Source organism: Mycteria americana, chromosome 8 (assembly GCF_035582795.1).
Source record: "Mycteria americana isolate JAX WOST 10 ecotype Jacksonville Zoo and Gardens chromosome 8, USCA_MyAme_1.0, whole genome shotgun sequence".
Lineage (NCBI taxonomy): Eukaryota > Metazoa > Chordata > Aves > Ciconiiformes > Ciconiidae > Mycteria > Mycteria americana.
The window spans coordinates 21,568,808-21,580,384 of NC_134372.1; the positions used below are offsets into that span (position 1 = coordinate 21,568,808).

The following is an 11,577-nucleotide window of genomic DNA, read 5'->3' on the forward strand; positions in this document are numbered from 1 at the left end:
AGTGGCAATGCTAGGGGAGAGCAGGACCGACAGGGACAGGGGGCTCAGGGAGCCAGGGACAGCTCTGCCTTGAAAGCCGAGCCACCTTCGTGCTGCTACCTGCTGAATAATAGAGGAGCTGACAGTCAGATGGAGAGAAATGTGATCCTGGTTAGCCAGCCAGGGATGATATCTGAGCTCCCAGCACCTGCAATAGCAGCTGCAGGGAAGGAGCCTTCTTCCCACTGCTCTGTGCGGCACAGCGTGGCCAGGGTGGCTGGAGGTCTCTGCCTGTCCTGGTGTGCCTGAGCAGCCGGTGCCCACTCCAGGGGCACAGGCTCGGGGCTCAGAGCATGATGTGAGCTGCAGCAGGCACCCAGCAAGGCAGAGCTCAAGGGCAGAGCTGGGTTTCCCGGGAGGTGAGGCAGAAGGAGCCTGCCTGCAGCCAGTGCCCGTTCCCTGGGTCCAGCAGCTCAGCCCCATGTCCAGAGGAGGGCAGATGGTTTATATCCCAGATGACTCCGACTTCAGCTCCTTCAGGGATCAGTGCGAGAGCTTGGAGGGCTGGCACTGTCAGTATAACAAGGCTGGCGTGACCGTGTGGAGTCAGGGCCAGGAAGAAAGCTGCACCGTGCAGAAAATCAAGGTAAGCAAATGCTGGCGGCTGTGGGACCACCAGCCCTTCTCTGCCCCAGCTGCATGCCCAGCTGCTCCTGAGGGTCCCTGGGTTGCTGGCCCGTCCTGAAGGTGCACAGCACCCTGGTCAAGCCTGCCTGGGAGTGTTTCTGCTCCAAATGCTGGCAGGATTAGTCCCCCAGAGGTACTTCCCCAGCTGGCAAGCTGCTCTGCAGGTTCTCCCTGCCTGCCCCATGGCTTTAGCCTCTCGACCTGCCGGGATGCCCGCTGCAGCATCCTGCCATGCACGCACACATGTGGGCTCACATTGCGGCTGCCTTTGATCCAGACACAGGCAGGAAGTCCCTGGGATTGATTACCTTATGGAGGTGTCCTTGCTGGGAGACCCCTGGCATGAGAGGCTGGCGGGATGCCTCCCTGGGCCACATCATCCTGGGGCACACCACCTCTCATCCTGCACTGGATGAGCATCCAGGAGAGTTTAAGAGCCTCCATGTGCAGTCTCAGGAGGTTTGTTGCTTGCCAGGGGCTGGATCTGGGATGCTGCAGAGGGACTAGCAAGGCTCAACCATCCCAAGGCTGTTACACCTTGTTGCTCATCTACATGGCTCTGTCCGGTGACCTTGAGTACATCAAGAGTGGTTATGGGGTGCTGGGGGTGAGGGGCATGGAGCCCCATCACGAGGTAAGCCCTGCGTGGGAACATCTTGTGGGACTACGCTTGGCTTTGTGGCTGGTGTTGCAGGCAGGGCTTTGGCTTTTCTGGCCAAGGATCAGGATGGGATCCACCCGAGCAAGCAGAGCCAGAGCACCTTACCAACAGACTGGCCGACCTGGTAAGAAGGGCTTTCAACTAGGAGTGTCAGGGAAGAGTTACTACGACCTGAAGAGCAGGAGAGGTGTTGGGAGGTGGTGAGGAGGCGCATGGGGTGCAGTGCACTGGAGGAGGTTCTTGCACCACTCTCCTGAACCGGCAGCCCATCTCAGGTGCCTGCACACCAGCGCATACAGCTGAGGAGATGCCAGGAGGAGCTGAGCACACAATGATTGCAATGCTGCCATAGATGGAGGCCCTTCAGCGCCAAGGTGAGGAGGAGGAGCAGCACTCTCTGCAGAGGTGTAGCTGCAATACACGCTGCCTTGCCGCGGTGAGCCAAGGAAGAGCTTCTGGGCTAGGATCAGGGAGCACTTAAGCCAGTTAGTCATGCACAGGTCCACAGGACCAGGCAGGATGCACCCAGGGGTGGTCCAGCTGAGGGGGCTGGTCATTGTCTCTTCAAAAAGTCCCGGTGACTGCAGGAGGTCCCTGATAACTGGGAAGAAGTAAACACCACACCCATCTTCCAGAAGGGCAAGAAGGATGCTCCAGGGCGCTATGGGCTGCTGTGTCACCTCCATCCCTGGGAAGGTGATGGAGAACATCCTCTTGGAAGCCATGTCCTGAAGGACAAGGGCAGTGGGAACAGCAGCAGGCACCTACCAAGGGCAAATCATGCTTGACCAGCCTGGTTGCCTCCTGCAATGAGAGGACTGGCTGTGTGGGTATGGGGAGAACAGCAAAAGCTGCGTACCTTGACTTTAGTAAAGCCTTTGACAGGGTTTTCCATAGTCTTCTTATCACCAGATTGGTGAGATCTGGACTGGAGAAGTGGATGATGAGGTGGGTGGAACACCAGCTCACCACCAGGCTTGTGGTCAGCAGTGCAGAGTCCAGATGGTGGCCAGTTGCTAGGTTCCACCCTCTTACTAGGATGATGGGATTGAATGCCCTCTCAAGTGAGTCTGCAGGCAGCACTGAAGTGTGGAGAGTGTTTGAAGTGCTGGAGACAAGGGTGCTGCTCGGCATAACCTGGACAGGCTGGAGGGACAGACTGGCAGGAACCTCGTGAAGTCCAGCCAAGTTCAAACAAGCACAGCCCGGCAGAGGGGATGCAGTTATATCCCCCTTTGCCACCACTGAGCCCCATAGAGATGGGACCCCAGGCAGGTTCAGGGGGGTCTGAGCACCATTGCCCGGCCTGGTTCATTGCAAGTAATGCCTCCTTGATGTGGTTTTCCCCTGCTCTGGAGAGGGCCTGGGCATGGTGCAGGGGTTAGCACTTCCCTGGGACCCTTCCTGAAATGTGGGATGGAGGATGCCACTCAGTCTGTGCAGGAGAGCTGAGCTGCACAGGCTGGGGCTTGGGGGTCACAAGAGCCCCAATCTTTCCATTAATGCAGGCAAGAGAGCCTGCATGGAGAGCCCCTGAACAGTTGAAGCTTTGGATTTTTTCCACTTGAATTCACTGTGGATGGTCTGGTTTTGGGCTCTGTGCTTTCCCTGTCCCAGCTGACCACCTGCTGCACCTAGTGCAGCTGTTGCTGCACTCTGTTCATTCGTGGCTGGAGAGGGGTAGGGGACAGACTTTAGTGGGGGATTTTGGGGGTGCAAGGCTGCAGTGGTCCCACTGTGATAACCGGAGCTTCCAGGACCCCAGCAGGAACATGAGCTCCACCTCCGGCTGGAGGCATCCTTCACCCTGCAGCAGCAGCACCTCCAGACCCAGCTGGGAGGGGGTGGCTAGGGAGGGGGAGCAGGAGGAGGGGGCTGGGTGCTCCCATACTTTCCTCCACAGTGCCCCGGGGCGTGCAGCACATCTCCAAGCCTGTCCTGGGCACGAGTCCAGCATGCTGGGCAGAAATCATCACCCAGGCCATCGGGGAAAGGTTGCCCGAGATTGATGGGACCTGCCACGTTCAGAGGACCATCTCCAATTACACGGCACTGCTGAACACCTCATCAAAGATGCAAGGCCTCTAACAAGGAGCAGATGACATGTCCTTCCTCCTAGCATTGAGAGAAGCAGGGCAGCCGGCTTCATCAATAATGCACTCACCGGTGTGGTCGGGCAGCTCCATGGCTCTAGTTACAGCCGAGGCCCCGCCAGCCTCCCTGGACTGGACCCCACGCCTGAGAGCATCGTGCCAGTGCAGGAGCATCCCTTTGCTTGCCCTGCAGGAACATGGGGTGAGAGGACAGAGCTGGGCTCGGGGTACCTAGGCACCAGAGCCTGGACCACCAGGCAATTCCATTTGAGGGCAGAGGATCCCTCTACCACCCCTGCCCTCCTGCCTTTGCACTGTGCTGCATGCCATCAGAAGGGTCGGTGGCTCTGCCTGGGCTGTCCTGAACCAGGGATGTGCCCTCCACGATGTGTGCAGAGCATCCTCCATGGCATACGTGCACGTGGCTTTATGGCAGCACAGGGACACACCACCACACACAGGAACAGCTTAAAGTCCTCGTCCCCAGACCAACTCCCAACTGCTCCCCTGCCCAGCTGCCCATCTCCCCACAGACTTGCATCTCCTGCAAAGACGTGCCTGCCGAGACGCTCTACGACGTGCTGCACGACACCCGCTACCGCAAGAAATGGGACTCAAACATGATCGAGACCTACGACATCGGGCGCCTGACCGTTAATGCTGACGTGGGATACTACTCCTGTGAGCAGCCCTCAGCCCCTGGGGACCCTCAGGGCCCCCCTCCCCGACCCCACACCCCAGTGCATGGGTGTGGGGCCATGGAGGGCAATGGGTTGGGGTGTAACATGGTCTGTCTGCAGGGAAATGCCCAAGCCCCCTGAAGAACCGGGATTTCATTACCCTGCGCTCCTGGCTGCCCCTGGGCAATGACTACATGATCATCAACTACAGCGTCAAGCACCCGGTGAGCCCCCGTCTGGCCCCAGCCCTGACAGGGGTGCTGGCCCCATGGGTCAGCAGGCACAGGCAGGCTGGGCAGTGGCTCAGGCAGGCTCTGAGGTGCACAACATCTCTCTGCAGAAATACCCACCCCGGAAGGATTTTGTGAGGGCCGTGTCCCTGCAGACAGGTTACCTGATCAAGGCGAACGGTGCCAGTGCCTGCATCCTCTATTATCTCACCCAGGTGGATCCTCGTGGTGAGTGTCAGCAGGAGGGGAGGGTGCAGTGTGCCTCCTCGGGGATGGGTCCCACTGTACACCTGAGAGCTCACCCACCATGGCTGTCCATCACCCAGAGGTCCAAAGGGCACTGGGAAGTTGGGACAACCAGGGAAGAAGGTGGTCCGTTCCCAGGGCACTGCGTGGGGCAGGTGTCATCAGCCCTGGGGGGGCTCAGTCTGGCATGGAGCACTGCAGGCTCATGGTGCCTCCTCTGGGGCTGGCCCAGATTGGCTGAGTGATGGGGCTTTGGGCTCTTTCAGGGTCGCTGCCAAAGTGGGTGGTGAACCGTGTCTCCCAGTTTGTGGCACCGAAGGTAAGCAGGGTGCATGGCCTGTGGTGGGATGCACAGGCATCAGGGATGAGCTGCCCCAAAGTAGCCCTATAGGTAGGGGCAGGATGGGTGCTGGGTGACCCAGGGCTTCCAGGGCGTGCACTGGGCCTGCTGCTGGGGCTGTGTGGTCCTAGCCAGGACCCCATCCCCTCCCAGCACCCCCAAAAGGAAGCAATGGGGGAGCTGGGAGATGTGCCCACAGACCAGGGTGGCTCCATCCCCACTGGGGACTTGGGGCACTGTGATGGGCTGGATCCACTCTGCCCACAGGCAATGAAGAAGATCTACAAGGCTGGGCTGAAGTACCCAGAGTGGAAACGCAGGCACGACCCTGGATACAAGCCCTGGGTGTACCCAGAGCAGAACACGCTGCCCAGTGTCAGCCTGGCCGAGCTCTCGGTGCAGCACGCTGACTCGCTGGAGAACATCGACGAGACGGGGCTGCCCGAGGACCACCTGAGCACCAGTGACCATGAGGCCTGAGGCCTCACCACAGCCCTCTTGCGGGGGGACCCCCACGAGACCAGGGCTTGGCAGCCAGGGGGCACAGGTGGGAATTTGGCCCCCTGCGCCCCAATAGTCACGTCTGCTCTCCAACCCCTTCGTCATAGACCCCCCTACCCAGGCAGCAAAGTACTGTCCCACGGGAACCTGCAGCACAAGTGCTGAGAAGAGGGAGGACGGGCACCCTGGTCCCCCCTGCACCCATGGTGGCCCTTGGAGACATCCCCACAGAGGAGGTAGAGCTGGCAGTGGGAGTGGGTGCCCCAAGGAGAGGCTGGGCAGGACAAGAGAGGGTCTTCATGGGGTGGAGCTTTCCTGGCACCAGGATATCCCTTTGCCACTGTAAGACCTTCTAGGAGTGTCCCTCAAAGGTCCAGAAGTGGGGGGTCTATGGGGGTCCTGCCCAGGCTTTGCAGCCACACAGGGCTTGGACTGACTCTCTCTGGACTGAGGTATGGCTCTGCCAGCCCCGCAATCAGGCTGTACCTGCTCCAGCCCACCAAGCCCCCCCAGGCTTTGTGTGACCCCCCCCATCTCAGGGACCCTTCCCAGGTCCTCTCCTGGACATCAGGCTCACCTTTGCAGGCTGGCTCTAGCCCAACTGGCTCTGGGGACCCCTTCCCCAGGTGATGTTTGGAGGGTCTTGTCCTGGCAGTGGGGCCTTGGGCAGCCTCTGTCCCCACTGTCTCTGTGTTTGCCGCTGCTGTGGTTTCTGGCACAACAATAAAGGGGTTGGTGTGTGTGCAAGAGAGCTTCAGGCTGGCACGGGACAGCGAGGAAGCTGGCACCGAGCCCACCCTGAGGCTGTCCAGGTGCTAGGTCCTGGGTCAGACAGGAGGGCCAGACCAGCCATGTAGTTCCAGCACTCAGAGGTGACCCTCACCAGGGAGTGAGGTGGCCGGTGGTGGGGCAGAAGAGGCAGATGCTGGGCTCCGCACACCCACGCGCATGCGTGTGAGCATGTGTGGGCATGGGGCAGCTTCCACCAGACAATGGGAAGTTAGTCTAGACAGACACTGCTGGGGGAATATGCTGACAAATGCTGGATTTTCCATCCACCCATTCGCCCTCATGCTCTGAGGCTGCCTGCAGCTGCTGGGCTCCTGCCCCAGATGGATTTAAGCCTGATCTGTGCAAGGCCAATGCAAATGGGGCCATCACTGCTGACAGTGCTGAGGTGCTCAGCCCCAGACCTGTCCCAGCAAGGTAAAGACTAGGGCACATGGCCAGGACATGGCAGCCACTCTCACAGCCAGAGCTCTGCCTAGGCAGTGGTGGGACACAACATCCTGGCAGCACCCAGGGCTTACAGCCTGCCCAGAGCCACCTGCCACTGTGGCTTTTGAGGCCTCTCTGACCCACCCAGCCTCACATTCCCTGGTCACCCTGACCCCCTGTGGTCCCACCCCGAGCTGTGAGTGCTGCTTCCTTGTGCTTGCTTCCCCCACACCTTGTGCTTCTCCTCCCCAGTTCATCCGGACACCCACCCCAGCATCCCAGGTGTGGATGCTCACTGTCCCCCTTTAGCCGCCCTGTTAGGTCACGTATGTCTCCTGTGCTGCTCCAGGGGGACATCACACGCACGTGTCTCACTGCAGAGGGTGCTGGGGAGGGGAGAGGAGGTCCTGGCCGTCAGGACAGCTGGCTCCCACAGTTTGCAGCTGGGCTGTCTGCACAAGCAGAGCAGGGTCAAGAAGCTGCCTCTGCAGGGAAAATGCGGAAAACCCAAGGGCAGAAGATGTGCAGACTCCCCCCTAGTAGCACACGGAGCTCACGGTGAGGGGAACAGTCCCTCCCTGCCCCATGCTGCTCCCACCATGTTAGCAGACGGAGGGCACCCGCAGCAGGGAGGATTTTACCTGTGAAAAGACACATCGCAGCCCCAAATTGCCCCAAGAACACTTTGCAATAATCATGGTAGAGCTGGGCAGGAAACCATGGCCAGAGCAAGGAGGAGAAACACCCCTGGGTGCTGCCCTGATGGGGCAGAGCCCACTGGCACCCCAAGCCCACAGGGTGCTGGGCTGAAGACTACCCCACACAGCCTTGGTGCTGCAGGAAGCAGGCTCATCTCTTCTTATTCCCCAGATGTTTCTCTGCAGCAGCCAGGCTGCAGCATTGCTGCGGGGCTATTTTTAGCCAACCCTAAGTAGGTGTGAGGAGCTGCTGCCTGAGCACCAAGAGGCCAACAGGGAGTCCCCACTCCCCAGTCAGCCCCAGGGAAGGCTGTGCAGGGGTGGGTGACATCTCAGCACACGATAATGCCCAAAATGGCGAGGACAGCAGTGGCATCGAGTGCATGGGGAGGACAAGGACCGCTGAGACACTGGTCCACATCCAGAGACACTGGTCCATATCCAGCACTGGGCTGTAGCAGAGCTCCTGGCCCCCAGCATCACCTTGGCCAGGGACCAGGATGAAACCCGTGGGGCTGGGGAAGGGGGCTGCCCCAGACCCCGTGGGGTGCTGGGAGCCCAGCATGGTGATTCCTTACTGAATGATGTGCCACTCTGGGTTTCCTGTGGCACAAACAGGAAGGGGGCCATGCATCAGCATCCCCAAGCACCTGAGTGAGGGAGGGAGCAGGCAGGGTGTGGGGGCACTGGAGCCCCTCGGGTGCCCTCGCTGGGATGCCGGGGGAGCGGGTGGCCCACAGTCCAGCATGGCGAGGGCCAGACATGCGGGGGCTGCAGCCCTCCACGAGAACCCAGCTGGATGGCTTTTCCTGCCTGGCCCCGGGCAGAGAGGAGCCGCCCCGCAGTGCAGAGATTGGAAAGGAAACAGGAAGCTGCTGCTGGACGAGAGATTAGCCCAGAGGCAGTGATGTCAACCAGTGCCCCAACGGATGGGAGCCAGGGGGAGCGTGGCATGGGCCCCCTGTCCTGCCCACACACAACTCCGCAGCCCACTCCAGTGCCCCCAGCGTCAAATGTGCCCTGGCTGGGGGAGGATGTGACCCCATCACCAGGATCTCATGCTTTGCATCTCCTGAGCTCATGGATAGGTCTTGGGAAGGTCTCACCCCCACAACCCACACCGGGACCCTGAGCCCAACAGGGAACCCCCCAGCAGCCTGTCTTATCTCATGGACTGGCCTTCAGCAGGGCTCTTGCCTGGAGAGGTCCAGCAGGTTTCCAAGCCCAACAGCCTCAAGCTTCCCCCTCCCTACTCCTCTACCAAGCTCTCCCAGGGGCTCAGCTCTCTGCTGTGCCCTGGCAAACCCTCCGGGATCAGTCCAAGCCCCACATTTCCAGCTGCCCAACATGGCATTTGCCCTCTGGGTACGAGCCCTGAGTGTCCCTCACCCTGTCCTGCTCCCAAGAGATGCTCCCACCATCACTGCACACATCCCCCAGCACAATCCAGTGTGGGTAGGGCTGAAGGCAGAGCAAAGGCTGCCTCAGGGTGCAGCAAGGGCTAATGGCTAGGGATGGATGGATGGATGGATGGATGGATGGATGGATGGATGGATGGTTGGATGGATAGGTAGATGGAAGAATGGAGGGAGGGAGGGAGGGAGGGAAGAATGGGTGGATGGAGGGAGGGAGGGAAAAATGAATGAAGGGATGGAGGGAAGAATAGATGGATGGATGGATGGGCAGCTGGACATGTAGACCTTGAGGGACAGTGTCATCATGGGTGCTGCCCAGAAAGAGGAAGGACCGCACAGGCCAATGTGCTGGAAGGATCCGACCGTCACTTTGATCTTCGCTTCCTCCAACCCTTGCCAACATCTTCACAAAGCCCAATCCCCCAGCCCAAGAGGTGTTTTCCAATCCTGCCCACCTGACCCCTCCAGGGAGCAGGCAAGACCTTCCTGCTGTGTGAACCCATAGACACAACAGGGCTCCCTGCCTCAGCCCAAGGAGGCTAGCGTCTAAATATAGATTGCATCACCGGGTTGGCAGACACCAAAGAGATCAGGCGGAGGCTTTGAAACCTGCACTGTAGAAAGTGGGCCAATAGGAAGCCCTCAGAAAACAACCCAGCCGCAGCACACGCGTCATGGCTGCCAGTGCCCTGCCTGTGCCCGGCACTTTGCTGTGCCCTGCTCCCCTCCTACATGGCCCCATGCCAGCTGTCTGGCTCCAGGATGGTCCCATGGCTGGGGGATGTCCCAGCTCAGGCTGTCCTCCCAGATGGGCTCTGGGAAGGAGCAGTCCCCATTGGGAACTGACTGCTGGGGCTCAGCAGAGGTGCTTGAGCAGGAGTTTCCCCCCTGCCAGGGGAACTGAGCCCCAGTCTGGCACTTAGGTGACCGTGGAGGGAGAAGGCAGGAGGGGAGAACGTTTTCTGCATCAAACTGGCCTGTCAGCAGCCATCAGGATGTGGGTTGTGGGGCTTAGGCCCTGCTCTTCGTCACACCAGGCCACCACATGGGACTGCAACTTGCCACTCTGGCGATGTCCCAGGGTGCCCCTTCCACCCTCGGACAACGTTTCTCTCCCCAGGAGCCCATCTCTGCCCTCCTGGCATGCAGGGAGGAGCACCACTCCCAGCAGCAGGTTATGAGGGGTCTAAAGAGATTCTGCAGGGTGCCAAACAGTGGTGAGCCAGGACCTGGCCCCATGCAGGACTGTGCTTCACTGGTGCTAATGCCTCCAGCACTTCAGGATGGAAACGATGGTATGCCGGCTGCCACTAGCACTACCGGCACCCTTCTGCCCCTTCAGCCACTCACACCTCAGCAGCCTTCAGCAGACCTTCACACAGACCTCAGCAACCTTCCCATGAGCAGCGGTGCTTATATTTAGCCAAACAACTTCCTCTAAGAGGCAGAGGTGGGAGCCCAGCAGGACGGCACGGTTGGTGGTGCAGGGCCAGAGGGTCCCTGCACACCCTGAGGGTCCCTGTGCACTCTATCTCTGCACCCCAACCACAGGGTGGTCCATAGGGCCACCTGTGCTGTCCCCAGCCCTGGGGATGCATCACCTCCCTGACAGAGCCGCTGGCAGGGAAGGGGGAGGAAAGTGAAAGCCATGCCGGGCTCATGCTGAGTTCTGCTTCTGCTTTGTAGGAGCAAGCCTGTGATAAGGAGAAGCTGCCTTTCGACACCTAGCTGCATGCACAGAGACTTGTATGGGGTGGCCCTCCCACACTAGGGGCTCCCATCACTCCCAGCCCGCCCAAAATGGCTTTTGGGGGCATTGTTGGGGCAGGGAAGGACCAGCCTGAGTTGGAGCAAGGGGGTCCCCAGGAAGCTGTACCTTCACAGGGCAGGGAGTGGTTATCAGCCTTGCCACCAGGAGCAGAGAAGGGCTGAAGGGTGTTGTGAGATATCAGCCTCGGACATCCTCTGTGTGCAAGGTTGGGTAACGGCGGAGCCAAACCAACTGCCAGCCTCACTGGGGCTCTTGCGAAAAGTGTCATGTTAAAGCCAGCCGGCTCGACCGGTGGTGAAAGCACAGGCTCCTTGCAGGATAGAAACCATCCCGATGTCCCCCTGCCACCCCAGACCCCGCTGCCATCCTGCCCCTCAGCTCACTCCAGATCCCCCTCATCATGGGGCACCAGCAGTGGCATGGGGTGCTGCATCCCCAGCATCCTTGCAGCACAGGGGAGGATTTTGTGTTCCCGACATTTCACCCAACCAGCCGCGGTGCCAGCCCTCCCAAGTTCCCTCATCAGAATGAACATTTTATTCTGTTTTCTCCAATTTGGCAGCACCTTCCCAGCACCTGCACCCTGCCCAGTCCTGGGCCATGGTGGATATAGTGAATAACTCCTCTTGCCCGCAGCCAGATAAAGCCAAATGTACCCAAGAACTTCAAAGATCTCTCTTGGCAGCACAGCCTTGGGGTGTGGGTCTCAGGGAAGCCTGGTCCCCCCATGGCAATGCATGTCCGAGGGCTTGTGGTGGGGAGCAGGACCCTTCCTGGGAAGGCAAGAGAAGGAGCATGAGGAAGTGAGCAGGGAGGGTGGGGGGCAGCACCCGAAGGAGGGCAGAGCCTGGCCGAGGGGCAGGGCACGGGGCAGCCAGGCTCAGGGGCCAAGTGCAGGGCAGGGTCATGCCTGGAAAGGGGCAGGACGGGAGGGAGGACAGGGATGGTTGGGTTGGACAGGGGCAGGACTGGAGGGTTGGCCTGGAGGAGGGACCGGCAGTGGGAGGCGTGGGCTGGGTGCTGCGAAGCCTGCCTGTGCTCGCAGCAGTTCCTGCAGG

The 11,577-nt window shown here is 60.1% G+C and overlaps 1 protein-coding gene across 1 annotated transcript; it reads left to right on the plus strand.

The window, feature by feature from the left end:
- The first annotated feature begins 460 nt into the window (after positions 1-460).
- On the plus strand, positions 461-5,396 carry LOC142413552 (START domain-containing protein 10-like). Its single transcript, XM_075509800.1, has 6 exons — positions 461-625; positions 3,954-4,101; positions 4,221-4,324; positions 4,441-4,558; positions 4,843-4,895; positions 5,184-5,396. Exons 1-6 carry the CDS (start codon positions 461-463, stop codon positions 5,394-5,396), a joined length of 801 nt encoding a protein of 266 aa, XP_075365915.1.
- The last annotated feature ends 6,181 nt before the right edge of the window (positions 5,397-11,577 follow it).